The following is a 26,488-nucleotide window of genomic DNA, read 5'->3' on the forward strand; positions in this document are numbered from 1 at the left end:
GCCAAGGACAGGTGACTGTCAGAGGACAAGAGAATGTCTCAAGGTCCAGCAGTGAGAGTAAGGAGACCACTGTAAGTAAGAGATCTCGGAAAAAACGCGCTGGTCTAGGTAAAAAAAAAAAAAGGGAGCAGATCCAGTACCTTGAAGAAACCTTACAGATGGTTTCTGCTAAATTGTCTCAAAAGGAAGAAGTGGTTCATCACCTGACAGAGGAGAAAGAAAAAATGCTTGGAGACTTGAATAAAGAGCAGGAAGCAACGCTTAAGCTGCAGAAAGATATGGAGCTCCACAAAAGTGAGTTTGCGGCTCTGCAGGAGGAACTGTCCCGCTCCCAGGGTCTTATGACCAGCAAGGAGAGAGAATTGGAGATTCTGGCCAAGCAGATCTCATTCAAGGATGAAGAAGTGAATGTCCTGTGTGGGGCATATCTGGCTCTACAAAGTGATCACAAGGCTAGGTTGGTAGTCATGGAAGAGCTGGAGAAGGAGAAAGTGGTAATGGCTCATAAGGTGCAGAGCCTGGAGGCGCAGAACAAAACGCATATTAAGTCTCGCGCAGCTGCCTTGGATTCACTGGGTACTCAGCTCTCTGAACAAGAGGCTCAGCTAAAAGTCTATGAGCAGAAAGTGTCCAAGATGGCGCAACTGAATAAAGACAATGTGCAGATGAGAGAACAACTGCTGTCCCTGGAGGATACTGTCAAAAACTTGACAGAATTGCTGGAAAGTGAGAAGAAGAACTCTGCTAAGCTCAAGAGTGAGCAGCAGAAATGTTTAAAGCTGGAAGGGGACATGAAGGTCCTAAAAGAAAGCAGTGACCAAGCTATAGTAGAAATGGCTAACGAGAGGTTAAAAGTGTCTCAGATGGAAACTGAGGCCAAAACCACAGCCGTCCGTGTAAAAGAAGAAAAACTGCTTGTGGGGGCAAAAGCTACTGGAGACAGGGATGCTTTCTCTAAAAAAGGCGGAGTCTGAACAATGGACGCAAGAAACAGTAGAGTCTGAAGACCATGAGAAGAAGCCATATGAAAGGTCCTCTGAAGCTGAGGTGAAACCATATGGGAAGTCCTCTGAAGCTGCAGAGATTCGTTAATTTCTAACGATAATTTGTTTTCCCTTAGTCCTAACAGTAGCACAGATGGGGTATTCCACCCCCCGCGAACTGGTAGGACAGATGGAAGTTTTATTGAACCTAATTAAACAATCAGTAAAGACACACCCACAACCCCCTGTATAAGTAAGAGGGTCATCCTCTGCCTCATTGTGTAGTAACAAGAAGAACTAAAGGTAAATAATAGAAGAAAATAACTTAACTAGGGAGGGAAAGTTGTGCTACTGTTAGGACTAAGGGAAAACAAATTATCGTTAGAAATTAACGATTCCCTTACGTCCTAACCAGTAGCACAGATGGGGAAATGGCAAGCAGAAACCCTATGAGGGAGGGCTCTCATGCCTGACGGCAGATAATACTGTCCGTCCAAATGAGGAAAAATCGGCCAATCTACTGTCAAGTCTGTAGTGGGTGATAAATGTGGAGAGTGAACTCCAGGAAGCAGCTTTGCATATATGTTCCAAGGGAACAAGACTCCTTTCCGCAAAGGAGGTAGATACAGACCTGGTGGAATGAGCTTTTACAAACTCAGGAGGCTCCTTACCTTGGGATACCATGGCAATACGAATGGCGTCCTTTACCCATCTACTGATGGAGGGCTTTGAAGCTTTAAGACCTCTCTTGGGTCCTGAAAAGAGAATTAGCAGATTTTCATCCTTCCGAAACTCCAAAGATCTTCTTATATAGATCTGGAGACATCTCGAGATATCTAGGCAATGAAGAGAAATATCTTCATTGGAGGATGGAGGAGGAGAAAATACTGGCAGGGATATAACTTGATTTATATTTTGGAATGATGGAACCTTAGGTATAAAGGATGGCATGAATCTGAGTAACACTCGATCCGGCAAAAATTTAGTATATGGTTCAAGTGCCGAGAGCGCTTGAAGTTCCCCAATCCTTTTGGCTGAAGTGATTGCCAGTAAAAAAGTTATTTTAATGGTAACAAACTTCATGTCCACCTCCTCCAAGGGCTCAAAGGGGGGAGATGCTAACCCCTTGAGCACCGTCGATAAGTCCCATGCTGGGACAGGTTGTATAATTGTAGGTTTTAACCTTGAGGATCCCCTCAAGAATATTTTGACTAGTGGGTCTTGAGACAATGGTTTATTGAGAAAGGCAGAGATGGCTGATACCTGAACTCTGAGTGTGGAAGGAGATAGATTCTTGTCTAATCCCTCCTGGAGAAAGTTGAGGATTGTGGCAACAGCTGGATTCTGTCCAGGTAGTTGTTTCTTGGAGCACCAAGACTGAAAAGTTGTCCAAATTCTTTTATAGGCTCTGTTAGTGGACTCCGCTCTGGAATGCGAGAGGGTATTCAAGACCGCACTAGAAAGCCCTTCTAGATGTGGAAGGGACTGGTCAACCTCCAGGCTGTCAGATTGAACATTTGAAGGTTTGAGCAGCTGTGAGTGTCCCCCGACACTAGTGCTTGCTCTGGGGGAAGCCTCCAGAATTGTCCCCGACTCATTTGCAAGAGTTGGGTAAACCAAGCTCTCTTGGGCCAAAATGGAATGATGGCTATGACAGAGGCTTGGTCCTGCCTGATTTTCATCAATACCCTTGGGATCAAGGAAATTGGAGGGAAGATGTAGGCCAGCCTGAACCTCCATGGGATTGAGAGAGCATCGATTGCTACTGGGTTGTCTTCCCTGTACAGGGAACAAAATCTCACCACTTTGGTGTTGAACCTTGTTGCCATAAGATCTATTTCTGGCATACCCCACCTGAGTATTATTTGTTTGAACATCTCTGGATGGAGAGACCATTCTCCAGTTGAAAGTCCTCTGCTCAGGCGGTCGGCGATCACATTGAGAGATCCCCGAATGTGAACTGCCGACAGGTGGGTTAGGTTCCTCTCTGCCCAATCCAAGATCAGACCCACCTCTCTGAGGAGGCTTTGTGATCGAGTGCCTCCCTGCTTGTTGATGTACAATACAGCCGTCATGCTGTCTGATTGGATCTTTACTGCTTTCCCTTGAAGAAGAGAAGCAAAGTGGAGGAGTGCTAATCTGATGGCTCGAATCTCGAGGAGATTGGAGGTTAACCCTCTCTCCTGAGGAGACCAAGATCCCCGCACTAACAGATCCAAGAGATGCGCTCCCCAACCTACAAGGGACGCGTCGGTAGTAAGTATGATCCAAGGGGGTTGGATCATTGCCGTCCTCGAGGTGAGACCACCATCTGAGAGAGGACCTGACTCGATAAGACAGGGAGTGGCACTTGTTTAGGCCCGAGGGCCTGAGATTCCAAGTGGCGAGCACCTCTGATTGAAGAGGGCGTAGATGCCAAAGAGCCCAAGGAACCGCATCCACGGTAGCGGACATAAGTCCCAACATCCGCATGAGAGTGCGAATGGAAACTCTCCGGGGTACAGAGAGAAAAAGGGCCAATTCCTGCACCCGAGATTTCCTCTCGGGAGAGAGGTAGAGTGTCATGGAGATTGAGTCGACTATGAAGCCGAGAAACCTCACTGAGGTAGTAGGGAGGAAATTGGATTTGGCCCAATTGACTATCCACCCTAACTGGTGAAGGAAGGATACTGCTAGTTGCAGATGTTGGGAAAGGATCGCAGAAGAAGGAGCTCTGAGGAGCCAATCGTCTAGGTAGGGAACGATGCTGAGCCCCTGGAGCCTTAGAGCAGCGACTACCGCTACCACCACTTTGGTAAATGTGTGTGGGGCCGAAGAAATTCCAAACGGGAGGGCTACAAACTGGAGGTGTTTTAGAACTCCCCCTACCTGAACTGCGATCCTAGATACTTTCTGGATACCGGATGAATAGGAATATGAAGGTAAGCATCCTTTAGATCCAGAGTAGCCAGGTAATCCCCTGGCGAGATGAGGTTGACCACAGATTGAATAGTTTCCATACGAAAGCGTTTGTGCTTCACATACTGATTGAGATATCTCAGATCTATAATCATCCGCCAGTCTCCTGTTACCTTGGGAACTAGGAAGACTGGAGAATAAATTCCTGACCCCCGTTCTGAAAGAGGAACTTCCTCTAAGGCATTCTTCTGGATGTATTCCAGAATGTAGGTTTCTAGCGCCCCCTGTTTGATTGGTGAAAAAACTCTTGTCTCCACATAATTGGATGGGGGAATTGATTCGAGGTCTAATCTCAGATTAATCTCAGGACCCAAGGATCCTGAATGTGGAGGGACCAGGCGCTTGAAAAGTGGTGAAGATGACCACCAACTGGAATCTGGGGGGCAGGATGGGAAACTGGAAAGGTCACCTCGGCAAGGAACCCACAGCTTCGTAGAAGCCCGCAGTCAGAGCTTTCTGTTGTCTTTGGAGCCACGGGAGCGTTTTCCGCCCCGGCGTTGATTACCCCATTCTCTCTGAGGCTTAGGCTGGGGGGCTGATCCGCTCCCAGAACGCCGGCCTCGACCACGAAAGGAGGAATAAGGAAGGGACTTGCCTTTCTTGTCAGAAAGTCCCTCCATAATGCGGTCCAGCTCAGCTCCGAAAAGAATGCCGGGTTCGTAAGGCATAGCACATAAGGTGTTCTTGGAAGAGTTGTCAACCTTCCAAGGTTTTAACCATAGAGGACGTCGTCCAGCGGAGGCCAGGGCCATAGACTTGGAGGCCAATTTAAGATGCTGGGTGGAAGCATCGCACAAAAAATCAACGGCCAGATTGGACGTCTTGAAGGATGAAAGAATTTCATCTCTAGGAACCCCCTGGTCCAAATCCGACTGGATGTTGGAAAGACGGGTCTTCAAAAAGTTTGCTACCTCAGAGCAAGCTATCGCCACTGATGCAGACGCAGAAGCAGTGGAGTAGGAGCGCCTCATGGCACAGTCAGCCTTCCGATCCATTGGATCCTGCAAGGAAGACCCATCCTCGGCAGGGACCACTGTCCTCTTGGACAGTTTGGCAACTGCCATGTCAACCTTAGGGACAGGGCCCCAGGAAGAAAGCTGAGATTCCTGTATAGGAAACATGGTCTTAAATCTTTTAGTTAAGACCGGACCCTTTTCTGGTTTTTTCCATTCCGTTCTAAGCACGGACAGAAGGGTATCATCCGCTTTAAAGACCCTAGGTCCCTTAGAGGCGGAGGTAGAGGCTTCCCCGGGATCAACATCCTGGTCCCCCGACCGGATGGATCTCAGAAGACGCTGGGTCTTTTCCAGCGGAAAAATAAGATGCAGTGACCTCCTCATCCGAAGAGGAGGACTTGGATTCTTCTCTCTCCTGATCCACAGACATCTCCATTCTGGGAAGAAGGTCTGGCGCGTTTCTGAGAGACAACGTGTTTCAGCTCCTCAATAGAGGCTTGCATAGCCGACATGTTAGAGGAGACCCACACATACATATCCTGGACTGTAGGTTCAGTCTGATGGGAAGGTAGAGACTTAGCCCTACAAGGAGGGCACCTGGAAAATTCATAATTATCCTCCAGGGGAGTATTGCAGTCATGGCAAGAGAGGTGCTTGCGCTTGGCGGATCTTTTTGCCAAGCCTTCACGATCCCCTGAGCCCTCGGTCGACATATCTAGGTAAATATGAGAGGAGTGATTAGATAATGTAGCGGCAAGAAAAAATTGCGGCTAGCTAAAATATAATAAAAATACCCAAGTTCTCAGCAAGAGACCAGGTAAGAGAGATAGGGAAACAGTAGTATCCGCAAGGATGCACTACTAAGACTCAAAAAGACAGGACTGTGGAAGTACCAACAGCTCTGCGCTCTAGGAGGCTGAATGGCAGCCTAGGGGGAGTTTAAATATCCTCCTGGCTGGCGCCAAAACAAGACTCCGCCCACAAGGCGGAGTTGCAGAAAGAGAAATCCTGTCTTACAAAAAAACAGGAGGAAAAGGAACCCTATTAGTTAGAGGGTTATAGAAGAGGCTCCTCGCTCGGTTTCGCCGCATTATTGGCAAAAACGGCGCAAAAAACCGAGCCGGGAGCGAAAGAGAGAAACAGGAAGTGACGTCAGACGCCGCTGACGCACTTCCGGCCGGGGCCGCGATTGGAGTCGCGGCTCCGAGGATAGGAGCAGATGGGCTCGCAAACTAAGCCCAGAACTGCAAGTAAGAGAAACCCCCCCCCTCCAACAGGAGTAAGGGGGTCACCATCTGTCCCACTGTCCGGGAGGACAGAAAAAAACACAATGAGGCAGAGGATGACCCTCTTACTTATACAGGGGGTTGTGGGTGTGTCTTTACTGATTGTTTAATTAGGTTCAATAAAACTTCCATCTGTCCTACCAGTTCGCGGGGGGTGGAATACCCCATCTGTGCTACTGGTTAGGACGTAAGGGAAATTGACATTGCATGGTGAAAATTCTGAGGCAGAGAAGTTCTCTGAGGTAGAAGTTAAACCAGAGATAACTGCAGAAGCTGCAAGTAAAGTCAGTGACACATCTGAAGGTGCAGGTGAAAAACTGGCTAAAGGAGCCAAGAGTTCTCAGCCTAAAAATGAGCCTGTGAAGGTCGGTGTCCCTAAAGAAAGGGCTAATAAGAAAGCAGAGTCCTTAAAAAGAGGTCACTGTGATAGAAGACTGGGTCGTGGTGGAAACCCTGAGAGGCACTGGATTAGTTCCAGAAAACACTGGAAGAAAGTCCGCAGAAGTAGAATTTGGAGAAGAGTCCGTCTCAAGGAGAAGATGGACAGGTGCATTAAAGGGAAGCCTCCTGAAATTGTGGAGGATGACTTAGAAGACCTGCAAATGGGTGATACAGGCTCGGTTGGCCACCAGCAAAGTTTGTGCAATGGTCATACCAGTGACAGAAGAAGACAATGGCCTAGAGCATCTGCCTTGTCCGCACCTAGTGTCCAGAGCACTGCACAGACTAAGATGAAGAACCTGGTGTTGGAAAGGTGTGACATGAAGGGAGCTTTTTACAAGGAATTTGTCAAAGATTACCAAAAGTCTTGTGCTTGGTGGCTGATGAAAGTGCGAATGAAAGAAGGGTGCACCATTGAAGTGGTGCAGATAAAATCTACTGATGAAGGAAGCCAAGTGCCTCAAAACCTGTTGGACGTAGTTGTTCAAGGAAAAGGAAAGGCAGTTGGACTCTGCCTTTTGAATACAAGTGCTCCTTCCCGGTGGTCTGAGCAGAGGGGGGGGGGGATATGTGGCAGTGTGACAAGGAAAGGGTGTATTTCCCTTGCTATCTCTGCAGAATTCTCCACCTGTGGCATGATTAATGAGGTATCAGGAAGGGAAAGTGTGTTTAAAAGGAAAAGAAACAGAATAGTTGGGGCTCTCCCTGGGTAACAGCATGTCGCTGTAGGGGGAGACACACGGACCCTGTTGAGGGAACACACAGCGAACTGTGAGCGGTCCAAGAAGTGAAGAAGTGGTGTGAACTGTGAGTAACAGGTTGCAGGGGCACATGTTTTATGCTGGCTGAGGGTAGCTCACCAGATAGTAGTCAGGGCATGCTGATATGTGTAGTCAGTGACCAGACGGTCTAGGACTTTGGTTTGTTCCTGAGTTATGTTTTGTTTTACCTGCAACCTGTCTAAATAAAGCTGGCAAGGTGCCAGGCTTGCATAAATAACCGTTGTCTGCGGGTTTATTGAGTGGAAACTTGTCCCGTGGCAGTGTCCAGGATGATCCCGGAGCTAATCCCCAAGGAGGAATCCTTACAATATATATATATATATATATATATATATATATATATATATATATATATATATATATATAATATATAAAGTTTTTTTCTTGGAATACTCCTTTCAGTCATAGCCTAAAAACAACCAATGTTCATATTTTCTAATGTGATATTTTTACAAATGTTATTTTCATTTTTATGTAACACAGTTGAAAAGTCCTGCAAAACTAAACATATACTTAAACTCCGATTATGCACTAGTGACAGGATATCTGTTTAAATCTCCTCACAACTTTGTAGCCCAAGATATGCCAGAAACTACATCGATCAGGATCCAGATTTGCCTGAAGTCCTATGCACTTCTATGGGATCGCCGTAGTCGCGGGCAAGTCTTGGGCTACGAAGATTTGAACAGACATCTTGCTGCCGGAACATGATTGGATTTTATGTGATCATATGCTGTGAATGCAATAATCTGAAATACAGTGAAGCATACCCAACCCGTAAGAGTCAGGGACACAAAGACTAGCATTTTACATGTTTTTTGTGGCATGTTTTCATCTGCACATTTCTCATTACAAGTAATGGGATTCTTTTATCATGATATTTCTATTGAAGAATGTGTAAAAAAATAAAAATAAAAAATAAAAAAAAAATCTATAAAACTGAAAAAATGCAAATACATATTTCCAATGGTCTTTTAGGTGTATTTTTTTTTACCTTTAATGGTCTATGGGAAAAAACACCACACACGTGATAAAAAAAATAACATAATTACAGTATGCTGTGTTTTTGAAAAACTGTCGCTGACCAAAAAAACACCACCACTCACTAAGAAAAAAATTACGCCTCAAACAAAAAAGCTTCGTAGTGATATTATTATATATTTCTCTTTTCACTCCCAGCTAACATTTAGGGTTTCGGCATAAAAAATGCCATATTTTAAACTGCCCTAATAACACCCTCATCAGTGACATGCGCAACAGCATTTTTAGGCTAAGTTTCACTTGTTTTATTTTTATTTTTAGCAAAAACACAAAGAAAAACTCCAAATCTGCCCCATGAAATTTTGTCAGTGAAAAAGATGTTAGCTGCAAGTCAATAGGAAAATGCAAAATGCCTTTTCCACTTTTCGTTTTTCAGTTTAGCGTTTTTTTAAATCCTTTTGGAGTTTTTAAGCTCCTTGGCAGTTTTTCAAAAACGCAGCATGTTGAGCCTATGGTGTTTTTTTTCACTGAAATCGTGGCATTTTTCTCCCATAGGAGTCTATGGAAAAAAAAAAGGCCTAGAAAAACCCCATGAGGCGGTTTTTATTCTTTTTTGGACTTTAGCGATCCATAAAAGGAATGGATATACCTTTTTTAATAAAATTTCGTAGGGTACCATTAAAAAATGTATTTTTTTTTTTAAAGATACAGTAGGGATGGAAAAAATTGTATTTAACAAAATTTATAATTTTTTAGAACAAATTTTTTATTAATTTTTAACCAGCGACCAATTTATGTGGGCGGGCAGGGACCTAAAAATGTAGCTGGCAATATAAAAAATTTAGATAGGGGCCATTATAATATATTTTTTATAATTAATTTTGTTAAACTTTTTATTTGTTATGTATTTTAATAATGTGTTTAATAAAGTGTGTGTACTTTACTTTTTTCACAGTTTTTTCTTTTTTTTTCTTTTACTGTTCCATGCTTTGAGTAGTAGTACCTATACTAATAGACAGATTTCCCTGGGTGTCACTTCTGACACCCGTTGCGATTCTCCTGTATAAGCTATAGAAGCGGATGGCATGGCTGCTTCTCCACTCCCCTGCACTGTATTCTGATTCATCCTGCTGAGAGTTGTGATGGTTCCATCCAATCACAACTCTCAGTGGCATATACGAATCTGTGATATGAAGAGAACTTCACATCACAGAAGGCAAGGGACAAATAAAGTGTGGCTGGCCGCTTCTATAGCTTGTCAGAAGTGTCATCTGCTGCGATCTGTCAATTAACCAATTAAGGACGCAGGGCGGGACCCATACACCCCCGTTCCTGAGTCCTGACCAGGATGCCTGCTGAAATCATTCAGCAGGCATCCCGGCATGTTGCCAAGGGGGGTCCTGAGACCACCCCATATCAGCGATCACCGTAGATCGCCAGTAAATACAAACCGGTGATCTGCGCGATTCCGGGTCATATGTAATATACACCACCAATCAATCTCCATACTGTACTGGGAGGTGGCAGTGTTTCCACCCCCCAGGAAAGCTGTGATTGGGCGGTCGTAATGGCTGCACCAATCACTGCAGTATGGGGAGGGGGGAGCAGGGTGAAGGAGCATGTTGCTCTGTTCTTCCCACCACGCATCTGTGAGCTGGTGAGCAGGACAGAGCCCTGTGCTGCCATCTTCCCCCCTCAGAGAAAAAGTGCTTTTCAGCGCTGTTTCTGTGCCATTGCTTCAGGGAGTACCACACTTCCATGGAGCACAATTTTTTTTATCCTTTTACCTAATTTTAATTCCCCAGAATTATACTCCAATGTACCAGTCCAAAGTACATTGTCTTCCAAAATTTAAAACCAAACAACCCCCCCCCCCCCCAAAAAAAAAAAAAAAAATGGTTCATGGGACACAGAGTCAACAGCATTGGGGGTTTGCAAGTAGCGCTCTCTCCCCACCTGAGCGGGGTGCGCATTTGAGGTAACAGAATAGGGCCGGCCACACACATCGCATTCTCAGAATGATGATTCAGAGTATAGGGTTTGGGGCGGGCATATTTTTACTTTTGGCTATACTCTGTCATCATTCTGAGAAGATAATTGGCATATCAGTACTAAAATTGCAATTTTCAGTTCCCCCCAAATTACACTTCATTAATTCCCGGAAAATAAATTTAGGGAACATCCGTCTGTTCCAAATCTCCACTTCACCCCTATACACCTTCCCTAAGGGGTGTAGTGTTTGTAATAGGTTCACATGTGGGTGTTCCTATCTTGTATTTTCCTCTGAATGTATGTAACTGTTAGGTCTGTAACAAACATCGGCCTCAAATCCGAAGAGTTCTTGCTCATGAGCTCTGTCGTATTTCCAGGCGACAATTCGGAGTCGCATGTTAGTTGTTCCCAGAAAGATGAAGCGGAGTATAGGTTGAAAATTGCTATTTTTAAAAGCTACCCTTCATCCATTCCTGGAAAATAAATTTAGGAAACACCCGTGCGTTCAAAATGTCCTCTTTACCCATTCCTCAGGGTGGGTACTTTCTGTAATGGAGCCACATGTGGGTGTTACATTTTTGTATTTTCCTCTGAATGTATGTAACCGTCAGCTACTGATAGGCCCTAGGCCACAAATACCTCTATGACTTCTGAGCCTTGTTGTGCGCCCGCCCAGAACATTACCCCATATGTGGATGTGTTTCCATAGTCAGGAGAAAAAAGCCCTCCAAAATTCGTAACTCAATTTCTTCCATTAGGCCTTGTGAATTTACGGCCCACTGTGAGGTGTAAGTACCCTTGTTTCCTTCCTTGAGGGGTGTAGTTTCAAAATTGTGGTCACTTGCCGTTTTTTTTTTTTTTTTAAGATTTTTTGCCAGAACCTCAACCATTGCAGTGCAAATCACCATTTAGACCTCAAATCTCATCAGTGCTGTCTCACTCCTAAGCCCTGTTTTGCACCCGCACAGTGTTTTACCGGCATATATGGAGTATTTCCTTATTCTGGAGAAAATGGGCTACAAATTTTGTTGAGCTTTTTTTTCTCTTACTACTTGTGAAACTAAAACATTTTTGGTTAATACCAGCATTTCAGTGTTAAAATTTTATTTTTTTAAATTTTATGGCTAAGTTTCTACTTGTTTTTTTTTGGGGGGGAAACACCAAGAAAAACGTCAATTCTGCCGCATGGCGTTTTTTCAGCCAAAAAACGCTGCGGCCAGATGTTAGCTGTAAATTAATGAGAAATCGCAAAATTATTTTTCCACTTGCCGTTTTTCAGTTTATTTTTAATCCTTTTGGCGTTTTATCACTCTTTTTTGGCGTTTTTCAGCTCCTTGGTGGTTTTGCAAAATCGCAGCATGTTGAGCCACTGGCGTTTTTTTCCTGAGATCGTGGCGTTTTTCTCCCATAGAAGTCTACGGGAGTAGAAAAACGCCAAGAAAAACGCCATGTGGGTTTTAACTTTGGCATTTTTTCCAGGCGGTTTTTATTCTCTTTTGGACTTTAGCGATCCAAAAAAATTATGGAGATACCTTTTTTAATAACATTTCGTAGGGTACTTTTAACCCCTTAAGGACCGGGGGTTTTTGCATTTTCGTTTTTTGCTCCTTGCATTTAAAAAATCATAACTCTTTCAATTTTGCACCTAAAAATCCATATGATTGCTTATTTTTTGCGCCACCAATTCTACTTTGTAATGACGTCAGTGATTTTACCCAAAAATCTAGGGTGAAACGGAATAAAAAATCATTGTGAGACAAAATTGAAAAGAAACCAAAATGCTGTTTTGTAACTTTTGGGGGCTTCCGTTTGTACGTAGTACATTTTTCGGTACCTGATATTTATTTTGTAGGTCCATACGGTTAAAATGATACCCTACTTATATAGGTTTGATTTTGTCGCGTGGCCCCGCGTTATAGATTGGGAGCGGACACATGACGTTCCAGTACGTCATGTGTCCTTAAGGGGTTAAAAAAAATTATAAAAAAGATACAGTAGTTATGGAAAAAATTGCATTTATGAAATTTATCTTTTTTATAACAAAATTTTTATAAATTTTTTAAACAGGGATCACTTTATGTGGGCGGGCATGGCACAAAAAATATAGCCGACAATAATAAACATGTAGTGTGTGTTTTTCACTTTTTATTCTTCATTTTTTAGGTGGTACTACTTCTCCCAGCATGGATCACACACTGCTCCATGATGGGAGTAGTAGTACCTGTACTAATTGACAGATCACCCGGGTCTGTTGCGATCCTCCTGTATAATTTATAGATACGGCTAGATGCTCTTCTATTGTCCCCTGCACTGCCATATATATACACCTATTCATATTTCCCGCAGAGAGCTGTGATTGGCCAGATGGTTCCAGCCAATCACAACTCTCTGTGGGAAATATTAATAGGTGTATGTATATATATATATATATATATATGTCAGTGCAGGGGACCATAGAAGAGTGGCCGGCCTATTCTATACATTATACAGGAGGATCACAGTGGGTGTCAGAAGTGACATCCACTGAGATCTTTCCTCAACTGTAGGTACTACAGCGCCCAACATGGAACAGAGTGTGATCCATGATGGGAGTAGTAGTACTTGCAGTTAAGCAAAGATCACAGTGGGTGTCACTCCTGACACCCGCTGTGATCGTCCTATCTATAGCAGAGATGTGGAGCTGCTCTATACAGCACTCACATCTCTGCACTATACTCCGGAGAGTGATGTGAATAGAACATCACTCATTCATATTTCCCGCTGAGAGCGGTGATTGGCTGTAACCATCCAACCAATCCCCACTCTGGGCGGAAAATATGAACGAGTGATGTGAATTTCTATTCACATCACTGGCCGGAGTACAGAGCAAAGATGCGAGCGCTGTATAGAGCTGCTCAGCCTCTCTGCTATATTATGGACGATCGCATCGGGCGATATGTCTATTAGTACAGGTACTACTACTCCCACCATGGAAACACACACTTAATTAAAAAATTTAATTTTGTAAGAAAAAAATATAAATTTCGTTACGTAAATCACTACTGCATCCTTTTTTTTTTTTTTTTTGGTACCCAACAAATTTTGGGTACAAAAAAAAAAAAACGCCAAAGGGGCCAAAAATGCAATTTCCACACAAACGAAAAAATGCCAGAAAAAACGCCAGATGCAGGAAATTGTTTTTTTCAGACCAAAAATTGCAGGACAAAAACTTAGCCTTATCACTGTTAAAAAAAAAAACAAAAAACCTGTGAAGTGTAAGTACTCACTATAACCCTTGTTACATTCCTTGAGTGGTTTAGTTTCCAAAATGGTGTCACATGTGGGGGTTTCTGCTGTTCTGACACAATGGGGGCTTTGTAAACGCACATGGCCCCCGACTTCAATTCCAACAAACTTTTCACTCCAAAAGCCCAATGGCGCTCCTTCTATTCTGAGCATTGCAGTGCACCCACAGAGCACTTTACATACACATATGGGGTATTTTCTTTCTCAGGCAAAATTGCACTACAAATTTTGGGGGACTTTTCCCCTATCACCCCAAGTGAAATTTAAACATTTGGGTTAACACTATCAACATAGTGTGAAAAATCACATTTTTCATTTTTACGGCCCACTGTTCAAAAAACCTGTGAGGTGTAAGAACTCACTGCAACCCATGTCACATTCCTTGGAGGGTGTAGTTTCCAAAATGGTGTCACATGTGGGGGGTTTGTAAATGTACATGGCCCCCGACTTCAATTCCAGCAAAATTCTCTCTCCAAAAGTCCAATGGCACTCCTTCAGTTCTGAGACCTGTAGCGCTCCAGCAGAGCACTTTAAATCCACATTTGGGGCATTTTCTTAATGGGGAGTAATTAGGCTTCAAATTTTGTGGTCCATTTCTTCCTATTACATCATGTGAAAATGAAAAGTTTGGAGCAACACCATAATTTTAGTGTTAAAAATCTAATTTTTCACTTTTCTGGCACAATGTTCAAAAAACCTGTGAGCTATAAGTACTCATTGTAACCCTTGTTATGTTCCTTGAGAGGTGTAGTTTCCAAAATGGTGTTACATGTGGGGGGTTTCTGCTGTTCTGGCACCATGGGAGGTTTGTAAATGCACATGGCCCCCGACTTCAATTCCAGCAAAATTCTCTCTCTAAAAGTCCAATGGTGCTCCTTCTGTTCTGAGACCTGTAGTGCGCGCCAGCAGAGCACTTTACATCCACATATGGGGCATTTTTTTAATCGGAAGAAATTGAACTTCAAATTTTGGGGTCCATTTTCTCCTATTACACCATGTGAAAATGAAAAATTTGGAATAACACCATCATGTTAGTGTTAAAAATCAAATTTTTCATTTTCTCATCCAAGTTCTACGCAAACCCGTCAAACACCTGTGAGGTGTGCCGTGTGTGTGTTTTTTTTTTTTTTTTTTTTTTTTTGCTATTCCGACCCTATGGGGGCTTCCTAAATGCAACATGGCCCCCAAAAACCATGACAGCAAAATTTGCTCTCCAAAATCCCACAGTTGCTCTTTCCCTCTTGAGCCATGTTGTGAGCCCGCAGAGCACTTTATGTCAACATATGAGGTATTTCCATACTCAAGAGAAATTGGGCTACAAATTTTGGGGGGCTTTTTCTCCTTATACCACTTTTAAAAATGAAAAAACATGGGCCTACAAGAACATGTTAATGTAAAAAATGCAGATTTAGATTTTTCTCCTCCACTTTGCTGCTATTCTTGTGAAACACCTAAAGGCTGAACAAACTTTCTGAATGTCATTTTGATTACTTTGAGGGGTGCAATTTCTATAATGGGGTCATTTATTTGGTATTTCTCACAGAAAGGCCCCTCAAATCCACTTTTCATGAAATTTGGGGATTTTTCACCAAGAAAGGATGCAAGTAACAATGAAAATTTACCACTATGTTAAAGGATAAAAAAGTCCTCATATTCACAGGGGCAGAGCTTAGTGACTACACCTCACTAGGATGTGGAGTTACAATGAATATGTCAATTGAGCCGATAAAGGCTGCCCCCTGCGAATTCGCGCCCCACTGCGCGATTCACTGAATTCAGCAGTGGATCTTCTGGGGGACATATCTCAGGACCTACTGGACATATTTAAGTAAGTGACCTCTCATTTGGATTCCTGTTCACTATAAGCCAGTGTATAAGGTTTAGTGGTAAACGGACTGACAGTTTTCCTTTGAGAGGTTAAAATATCTTTAATATTTACAGCATGTATTTTATATGTCTATTGTTTTAGTACTCACCTATAGTGGTATTTCCTACCAAAAGAGGGGCCTCTGGATATCTAACTTTTAAATCTAAAAGTTCTTCCAGATGAAATACTGTAATCCATTTCACTTTCTCCCCTTGAAAGACCAATGACCGGGAGCTCTGCTTTTGCGTCATCAGCTGGGTAGAAAAAAAAAAGATGCATATTTTACTTTGAAAGGGACATTTGATTTATATCTATCTGTTTTATATATTTATTTATTTATCTAGCACCAATGTAATGTCCCAGTACAGGATGTACAATAACTTTAGGCCCTGTCAGGTTGAGTCCCTCAGTGTCCTGGGGGCTCTCCTGGAGTCTTTCCCCTATAATGAAGTTGGTATTACTATGTCTAGCCAGTACAAGGTTATGTACTATATGTATAGTCAGTATGAAGTTATGTATTTTGTGTCTAAGGTGTTAAGGACCTTTGGAGGACTAATGTAATTTTCTAAAGGACCTTTGAGATGTTATAACATGTTACCCAGAGAGCACCAGTTCAACACATGACCTGCAGCTTGACCTTTGGGCTTCTAGTACAGCCCCCTTTATAAGGAAGGGATTTGCTGCAATCTCCCTCTTTTGCTCTTCTACCATCACTGTTACTGAGGACAGCAAAGCACAGACACCTCAGATCCAGCATCCAGTACACCTGGAGGCCACCATATGTACAGCCTGCATATGTCAATAAGTCCAGCCATCTATGTCTACTGTCTCTACCTACAAGCCTAAAGTCAAGTCAACTATAGTCAGCGTGACTGCATTAAAGTCTGATCCAAAAGTATTGCAACCACCAGCAAGCTGCAGGGCCCTTTCCGTGCTACTGGCTGACTCTCTGGGATTGTGGCCTAGCTGTAAAGACTGTAACTGTCTGACCTCAGTAAAGCCTCCGTTAAACCATAACCTGATCGTGGACTCTCATTTCACTGCCTAGCCATTGGGATAGCGGAGATATCGTTTGGGTGGTTCCCGATACTCAAAAGCCACTATGGCGTCACAAACATTAGGGGTTAATAACATCTTGCCCCTGGGGTTAATACCACCTGCCCCATCCACCTACACCGCTACACCCCGTGGTCCCGCCACACCAAAATATTCTGCAATATTGTACAGAGATAGCGGTTACTCCCTCTATCTCAGTGTTTTCCAAACAACGTGTCTTTAGCTGTTGGAAAACTACAATTTTGGCTGTCCTGGCATGCTGGGTGTTGCAGTTTTACAACAGCTGGGGACACACTGGAAAACTCTGCTCTACCTATTGGGGCTCATGATGTTAATGACACATTAACCTATTTGTAGTTTTTTCAGGAGTGAGGAAGGAAACTAATGCTCCAGGAAGCATACAAACACGTTGTTGATGTTGCTCTTGTTAAGATTTGGACACAGCGCTGCAAGGCCACAGCACTCCTCTTTACATTTTGCCATTTCATTACTAGTCAGTCAGCAAATATACGGAAGGTAAATATGCTAAATTACGGCCACGTAAACATGACATGGAATGTACTAGTTTTCATTTTAGTGGAGCCAGTCAGTGATCACACTGCATTTTTGTATCTGATTTCCTGTTTCTGTTAGGGTGGGTTCACACTACGTTTTTCAACTACGGTTCCCGCATACGTTTTCTATCAAAAATTGTATGGGAAAAAACGGATGGAACAGTATGGGAAAAAGTAAACCGTATGCGTTTTTTAAACAGTATACTGTTTTTAAAAGTGCATACACTTCCATCAGTTTTTATAGAAAAAAAAAAACCATACGTTTTTGAAAATTTTGTCCATTTTTATTGGGAGGGGTCTTGGGTGGGGACTTCAACCACGGTTTTGACTCCGGTTTAAAAACCATACTGCAACTGCATATGTTTTTTTTTTAACATGGACGTCAATGGGAAACGCACATGTATACGGTTCCATACGGGAAAAACGTATACGTTTTTACTTTGCACATGCGCATTTGCATCCTAAAGTCCCCACCCAAGACCCCTCCAATTAAAAATGGACAACATTTTCAAAAACATACGTTTTTTTTTTTAAACGGACGGAACAGTATGCACTTTTAAAAACAGTATACTGTTTAAAAACGCATACGGTTTACTTTTTCCCACACTGCTCCATCCGTTTTTTTCCCATACGATTTTTGATAGAAAACGTATGCGGGAACCGTAGTTGAAAAACGTAGTGTGAACCCGGCCTTACGATACTTTTAATTTTGCTGTATGCAGTCATGTAGTCAACTAAGCTATTGCGTATGCCGAAAAAAGTATACATTACATTTGCATTCAGCAGCATCTGTTTTTAGCATACATTAACATTATACATTTTTTCCTATAAAACGTATACATTGAATGGACAGCAATAACGTGGTGTTCACATTGGGGAATTTCCGCTCACATTGGGGAATTCCGCAAGGGAAGACTCCATCTGGCGGCCGCCGCGGAAGACCCATTCACACTGATGCTAATGTTTACAGGGCGTAATTCTATTCGTGGAATTCTGCTGGAATTAGGCAGGTGAACTGCCTAAGTAGTACAAAGCCATTTATTTATTTGAATAGCCACATCCAATTCTATACAGCAGTCACAGTACAAGAAAGCATATCTGGCCACATCTTCCCCTGGTAAAACTTGTTTTTCCTTGCAGAGACTACTAACTAGTGCAGATAGTCATATAGGCTTTTATTTTACTACAGCAATTTGAAAAATTAAACATGAGCTGTGATTGGTTGTTTTTGGCCAATCGGAAACATTTTGAAAACACCCTCGTACTTCCTCTGGGAGCGGCTGTTTGGTCAAGGGCCTTGAAAATTAAATCAGAGACTCAGAACCTGTGTAAAGGAAAAATTGCCCATAGCAACCAAATAGATTGGCTCTTTCATTTTTAAAAAGGCCTCTGAAAAATAAAAGAAGCGTTGTGATTGGTTACTATGGGCAACTGATCAACTTTTCCTCTGTACAAGATTCGATAAACCTTCCAGGAATAGAATGGTACCACTTCATACTGTATGGACTTTTTTTTTTAGTACTGTGTCCCAGTTTTAAGATTCTTATTTGGTCGGACTTAAAGTTATAGGACAGCTACACCAATAATTGTCACTAGGAACAGATTTTTTTCCCCAATTAAATTGTAAAGAAAAAATGAGATATGTGTAACGTACAATGAGTTCAGGAGGAAATATGAGTTCCTGTGATGTGTCCAATGGCAAAAACTCTTCTTTGGTGAAAAGTGATGTAGTTATCTGAGAAAAAAAAATGTTACAGAGCTGAGCAGATTAATACATAGTTTTGGGGGAAAAATTCTGGTATTACTTATCATGTAATTTTTTCTTTTAAATCTCTGCTTATTCTGGGCTAAGTAGTCAAGTGAGCGGTCTTACTCTGAATGACAGCTATCAGTGTATAAGTGTGCATATAGAGAGCTGTTAATCACTTATCCTTTTGTTCTATGACAGATTGCACGTCAGGTGACCTTTCAATATATTTAATATAGTAAGTAATTACTATAGTTACATATGTACAGTACAATTGTATAATTACTTCTAATTGTGCAGTAATGTAAGATGCTAGAGTGAGCATAACTATAGAAAATACAGAATGTAATGTGCATATAGCATCTGTATAACCTGAGCTTATTAGATATGGAGGTATATTATCTACAGATCTTAGCACACTTATAATCTTGCAGCACATCACAGCTGTGGAAGCAATGATTTTGTTCATTATATCATATACTATTGTAGACTGTAACAGAAGATCACAGTTGGATCTGTAATATAATGATGTACTATTATCTACATTTGCCAATGTTTTAATAAGACAGTAAGTGTGTTGCTATTGGGGCACTTACATTATTCTCTAGGTCATGCTCAGGTTGACCACTTTTTTGTTCAGCATTACAACAGTTTAGTTCCTGGATAGAAAACAAGACAAATAAACCAAGATGTGTTTCAATAATAATTATTTGCCCACATTTAATCAATCCTTTTAAAGGGTACCTCTTATCAAAAAAACTTTTGATATATTATAGATTAATGTATGCAGAATAACTTTACAATTGCATGTTATTAAAAAATATGCTTCTTTCTATTTAATTTCCACTTTGAAGAAATGACCACTAGGGGTCTCCCTACCAGTCCTGGCAGCAAGCATTTCAGACTCATGCTGGAGTCCTAAACACTACGAGCTGCCAGTCTGCTTTGTTCACAAAGGAGAACACTCAGAGCTGCCAGCCTGCTTTGTTCACAGCCTGTTTGGCTGTGAACAAAGCAGGCTGGCAGCTCTGAGTGTTTAGGACTCCAGCATGAGTCAGAAATGCTTGCTGACGGGACTGATTGGGAAAAATACAATAGAAAGAAGCATATTTTTCATTAACATGCTATTGGAAAGTTATTCAACATTCATTAATCTAAAACATATCAAAAGTTTATTTGATGAGAGGTACCCTTTAAGCCTTATATTACCAAATATGCAACAGGGTCTGAGGCACCACCAATTCACGGAAGAGACATACACCTTTCTCAAGCTGTCTAGGGCCTTTCTGCTTGAGGAATGATTGTATGCCAAAACATCTCTGTTTATATATTTATATGCTCCATAATAAAGCTTCCATTACTTCAATTGGCCGTGCTTTTTCCTTTTTTAATTAATGGGTGGGTTTAGGTCAAATTCACGTAAGTAAGCATGCCACTACCATCTCTGGTGTACGTATTATGCTTGTGGATACACTTTAATCATCATACAAGCATATTTAGTTTACATTTACAACCTTGTCAAAATGTCAGTTTTTTACAATAAATAACATATTTTCCAGATGTTTTAGATATTTAGGAGCTATATAGGTTTAAAAAAATAAAAGTTGTAAAAGGGCCCCAAATGCATTAAAACAACAAATGAGCAGACATCATGTGACTGCCACAGCAAATCAGCCACCTCAGTGGTCAAGTGCCATACTCCTGGAATCACCTGTCAAAGTCAGGCATATGACACTTGACTGCTAAGGCTGCTGATTGGCTACGGTGGTCACGTGACATCAGTTCCTAAATTGAATAATGGTTATTTAAGCAGACCATGCACTTGTTGAAAACTCTTTAAAGTAGTGATCTATAAATAGAAAAACAGAGCTAATTTCTTTCAAAAATGGTACCACACTTGTACTCAGGTTGTGTGCAGTATTACAACTTGGCTCCATTCACTTCAATAGAACTAAGCTGCAATACTACACATAACCTGCGGACAGGTGTGTTGCTGTTTTTTTAAGAAATCTGCTCTGCTTTTCTAATCCGCAATAACTCCTTTATTATTTACTACTACGTATGTGTGTTTAAGGAAACATAGTTCACCTTACAAAACGTCTTGCATCCATCAAGTATTGCTCTGTAACCTGTACATCGGCATAGATTTCCTAGTAAAATAACAAGATTGTCTGTTAAATATGGAATAAAATATGGAAGCTGCACCCTAACTGTTTGCTGTGAATAACAAATCTAGTTATCTGGTTCAGGAGTTATACAGTTGCCAGAATAAAAAAGTAAAACCTTTGGAATTTCCTGGCTTTCTGGATAAAAAATAAATGAGAGAGGATGTGTGGTCAACCCTCCAAAAATTAGATGCTACTATCATTAAAGGGGTACTCCGCCCCTGGCATCTTATCCCCTATCCAAAGGATAGGGGATAAGATGTCAGATCGCCGGGATCACTGCTGCAGCACCCCACTATCATTACTGTGCAGAGCGAGTTCGCTCTGTGCGTAATGACGGGCGATACAGGGGCCGGAGCAGCGTGACGTCATGGCTCCGCCCCTCATGAAATCACGGCCCGTCCGCTTAATGCAAGTCTATGGCAGGGGGCGTGGTGACCGCCACACCCCCTTCCCATAGACTTGTATTGACGGGGCGGGCCGTGACATCACGAGGGGCGGAGCCGTGACGTAACGATGCTCCGCCCCCTGTATTGCCCGTCATTACGTGCAGAGCGATCTCGCTCTGCGCAGTAATGATAGCGGGGTGCTGCAGCAGCCATCCCCGGGGTCCCCAGCAGCGGGACCCTGGCGATCTGACATCTTATCCCCTATCCTTTGGATAGGGGATAAGATGTCTAGGGGCAGAGTATCCCTTTAAATAGCTTAGGGAGCCCTGATTACATATATTTTTATTTACAGTCTCATGATACACCATCCTGTTCCTGAGATATGTATGTTTATAGTTTGTCTGACAATTCAGAGGATCAGCCAGATGGTGAACTTAATTAAAATAATGGGAGTTACATGTGACCATGTGATACATGGTCCTCATTGTAAAACATTCACAACTCCTGACAGTATAATTCCGCCCATCACCTGATATTCCCTACCATTAATAACTAGTGATGAGCAGCAGGGGCCATATTCAAATTCACGATATTTCACGAATATATTGAAGATTATTCGTTCTATGTTTGTGAAATCCGCATATTCGCTATGTTCATTCAGTTTTTTCCATGTGAAAATTTGCATAAAAATTTGCATGTGGAAAAAAAAACAAAAAAAAACGAACATTCGTCATTACGAATATGTAGCACTATATTCTAAATATTCATGAAATCGCAAATGGCTGATATTCGCGCTAAAATTTGCATTACGAATATTCATGCTCAACACTATTTATGACACGAAGTCCACACCCATCTGAATGATTCCTGGAACATTCACACCCCATGACAGTATAATTCCGCCCATCACCTGATATTCCCTACCATTAATAACTAGTAATTAGCAGTAAGGGCCATATTCAAATTTGTGATATTTCGGGAATATATTGACCATTATTCGTCCTATGTTCGTAAAATTTGCATATTCGCTATGTTCATTCACTTTTTCCATGCAAAAATTTGCATGGGAAATTTGCATAAAAATGTGCATTAAAAAAATCGCATGTGAAAAAAAAATTAAAAAAATTGCATGGAAAATTTGCATAAAATTAGCATAAAAATTTGTATGTGAAAAAAACAAAAAAACAAAATATTCGTCATTACAAATACATAGCGCTATATTCTAAATATTCGCAAAATCGCGAATTGCCGATATTCGCAATAAAAATTTGTGCTCAACACTATTACTGACACTAAGTTCATGCCCATCTCACTGATTCCAGGAACCAATTATAAACCCACATATCTTGAGAACGAGAGAGTTCATTAAAAAAAAATGTCAAAAGAGCCATAGTCAGGACAACCTATACTATTTAATAGTAAAATCTAATTTGTTTAAAAATGAGGCCTGATTACTATTAGTCACACTATGTTTTCAGGCTGTCTTTTGGCATCCCCAAAACGGGACTTTTTTTTTTTTTCAGCTGTAAAATTAAATGCCGAGGTTTTTTTTCAGCCATTTATGTGCCAGAATACAACCAAGTTGAGGCACGTATAGTGGCATATAATTTGAGACATTGTGGGCTGTAAATGTCCCAAAATACATAACAAATAAAAAAAAGATAATTTGGGCCATAGCTGCAATTTTACAGCAAAGAGCTCCCGAAAAGCAAATAAAATCAGTAAAGTTAAGATTTTTGCTTAAAAAAAATCCATGTATTTAAACTGTGTAAATATGGCCCAAAAATGTTACATAGCCTCACGGATACAGAAAATCACAATGTATCTTAATTAATAAAACACAAAGGATTGTACAGTGCAGGGAGAAAAGTGAGTTTAACATGTAGATCCTCATTTAGCTGAAATCACCTTCATCAAATGTTCTCTATAGCTGAAAATAAGAACTATTGGTATATGTCCTCATCATCTCCCACTTGAACTACTATGACATCCTCCTCTGTGGCCTTTTATCTAACACTCTTGCCCCTCTCTAACCCACCCTTAACTCTGCTGCCTGACCAATCCACCTCTCATCTCGCTTCTCCTTTACCTCTCCCCAATCCCTTCGCTGTCCAACAAATTCAGTTTAAACTGTTCACTAGGGATGAACGAATCGAATCTGAATAATCCAAATTCGTTACGAATTTCATGAAAAATTGGATCCGTAACGAATATGAATATCGCCGCGATTTGATGGAACGAATCGCTTCATTAAACTCTATTAAGTGCGGTCCAGGCTCCAGGGCATCTAAAATGGCGGCTCCACAAGTGAGGACATGGGGTAAGGAACTCTGGGAAGGTGGGATCACCCTGAATCACATGCAGCATGCAGTCTATCAGCAGCCAGCCACCTGTGATGTCACAGCTCTATATAATCGGTGGCCATCGCTGCAGCCAGCCATTTCTGCGTTTTATTGCAGAGAAAGAGAGAGCAGTGTGTGTGTGTGTGTGTGTTGCACAGAAAAACTGCTTTACAGCAGAGATTCACCACAAGCCCAAATCACTGCAGAAAAGCACTGACAGGGAAGGGAGAGAGAGAGAAAGTACACTTTTGGGTGTACTACACAGCAACTCTGTACTGTTGCACTGGGGTGTACAACAACTCTAAAGCTAACAGGGGCCAGTTAGGGTGAGTAGTGCACTTAAAGCCATAGTCACCTGCTTTTAGTGCCTAATACAGGTCGCGTAGCAGAGTGTATTGTCCTCTTATAAATGTAACCTGTGCGTACATAGGTGGTGTAGGATTTCTTTTCCTGCCAAAATAATATTGGCCTAGGTACTGTGAAAGGCCAGCCAAAGCTACACACTTGTTTTTGTAGCCTAATACAGTTTGTAGCGGAGCATATTGTCCTCCTCTCATAAATGAACTGTACGTACACCTACGTGGTGTATTTTTTTTTTTTCTGTTGAACTAATTTTGGCCTAGTACGGTGAAAGGCCAGCCAAAGCTACACACTTGTTTTTGTAGCCTAATAAATTTTTAAGCGTAGTGGAGTGTATTGTCCTCCCCTCATAAGTGTAAACTGTGCGTACACCTACGTGGTGTACGATTTTGTCATAATAGTCCTCCTCTCAAAAGAGTAACATATATACGCACTCAGCTGGTGTATACGTATGTCAGGCAGAGAAGTGCCAGGATGTGCACAGAGGAGTGGCAGAGGCCTAAATTAATCAGGTGCAGGCAGAGGTCGAGGCAGACTAGGGACGAGTGGCAGCAGGAGTCGCAGCGAGTATCAGCTAGCGGTCGTGTCTTAACCAGCAACCTATCTGCCATTATTGATTGGTTAACTCGGTCATCCACTTCATCACAAGTGACATCCGACACCCCCAGTCAACAATCGGTGGGTTCCTCAGACTCAACCCTTAGTTGGCATGGCCCGGGATCAGTCCCTGTCCTCCCATTGCATCTTTCCTATGCTGTTCCCTCCCCCAGAGAAGTATCTTATGCTGTGGGTTCAGCTCCACTATTTAGTGAGGACGATCTACTAGAGGACAGTCAGCAGCTACTGCCCAGCCAAGAAGTGGAGGAGACATCCACCGCTTCCTCCGCTAGGCGGGCAAGTAGTGATGAGGAGAGTGGCGTGGGAAGTGGTGTTGCGAGCATTCAGGCTCCTGCAGATGACACTGTTGAGGAACCTGAGGAGGACATCAGTGACATGCAGATACAACTCGAAGATGATGAAGCCGATTGCACTTGGGGGCCTGGTGCAGAAGGGAGAAGAGGGTTGCAGGTTGCTCGTGAGGCAGCAGCTGAGCCAGCAAGGTGGTAGCATGGTTGGGAGTCAGCATGGTGGCAGAAGTGGGAAGTCTGGAGCCAAATGTGCCCGGGGTAGACCACCTGCATTGCGGCAGCCTACCTTCCCGGAAGGTAGTGGAACAGGGGTTCCTAGAGTCGGTGGCAGTGCAGTAGAAGTCAGTCAGTGCAGACTGTTTGGGGGGAAAATCGGCTACTCGGCAGTGTGGCAGTTTTTCATCAAGCATCCGGAGAAGGTTAACATGGCCACATGTAAGATGTGTCGGCAGAAGGTGAAGCATGGCCAGGGTCCCAATGTTGGCACCACAGCCCTGCGTCAACGTATGCAGCGTCACCATAAAGCAGCCTGGAAGAACCGTGGCTCCGATACGGTGGTCCATCCAGCTGCATCACCCAGAGGCATGCCGCTCCCTGTTTCAGCGAGCCAAGGCTCCACCACCTCAGCTGAAGGGAGCTGTCTGTCAAACCCATCTTTTGTCGGTCCAAATACTCCTGCTCCTCCTACTTCAAGTCAGTCACTCAGTCAGCAATCCATCAGCGAAGCCATGTCCAAGAAACAGAAGTATGCGCCCACTCATCCAACGGCGCAGAAGCTGAATGTGCTCCTGTCCAAGTTGCTGGTGCTGCAGTCCCTCCCTTTTCAAGTGGTGTACTCTGCACCTTTCAGAGAACTGTTGGCTTGCGCCGAGCCGAGGTGGAGAGTCCCAAGCCGTCATTTCTTTGCAAAAAAGGCAGTACCAGCCCTGCGCAATTATGTGGAACAGATGGTGGGCCAGTCCTTGAGCCTGTCGGTGTGTACCAAAGTGCATGGCATCGCCGACATGTGGAGCTGTAACTATGGTCAGGGACAATACATGTCCTTTACAGCCCACTGTGTGAATGTGGCTCTGCACAGCCACAACAGCAACTTGGACAGGTAACACCGCTTCCGGATCCACGGTCCGAGGCAGTTGGTCCTGCGACAGTGTGCGACTCCGCCTCCTCATCCTCCACCGTGTCCTTAGCCTTCACTGCACGGACAATTCTCAGTTTCCCTCCAGGATACCATGTGTGCAGAGCACGGCGGTGTCACACTGTTCTTCACATGGTTTGCCTTGGCGAACGGAGTCACACAGGGGAGGAACTGCTAAAAGTGATTCATCAAGAAATCGAATCATAGCTTACTCCACGAAAAATGGAAATGGGAACCATGATGACCGAAAACAGGAAGAACGTCTTGTCTGCGCTGCGTCAAGGAAGCCTGAGCCATGCGC

At 42.7% G+C, this 26,488-nt stretch overlaps 1 protein-coding gene across 9 annotated transcripts in view; it reads right to left on the minus strand.

Annotated features, from left to right (window-relative positions):
• Window positions 1-26,488, minus strand: part of LOC130285070 (aldehyde oxidase-like) — a 147,906-nt gene that overhangs the window by 82,411 nt on the left and 39,007 nt on the right. For 7 of the 9 annotated variants that reach the window (XM_056536220.1, XM_056536217.1, XM_056536221.1 and 4 more), the window contains 4 exons: window positions 20,977-21,038; window positions 19,485-19,547; window positions 18,796-18,876; window positions 15,641-15,785 (listed from right to left, as the gene is read on the minus strand). In XM_056536220.1, coding sequence (XP_056392195.1) covers window positions 15,641-15,785; window positions 18,796-18,876; window positions 19,485-19,547; window positions 20,977-21,038 — 351 coding nt within the window. The remainder of the gene's footprint in view (window positions 1-15,640; window positions 15,786-18,795; window positions 18,877-19,484; window positions 19,548-20,976; window positions 21,039-26,488) is intronic. The other 2 variants (XM_056536223.1, XM_056536224.1) reach the window with 1 other exon arrangement.

Source organism: Hyla sarda, chromosome 8 (genome assembly GCF_029499605.1).
Source record: "Hyla sarda isolate aHylSar1 chromosome 8, aHylSar1.hap1, whole genome shotgun sequence".
Classification (NCBI taxonomy): Eukaryota; Metazoa; Chordata; class Amphibia; order Anura; family Hylidae; genus Hyla; species Hyla sarda.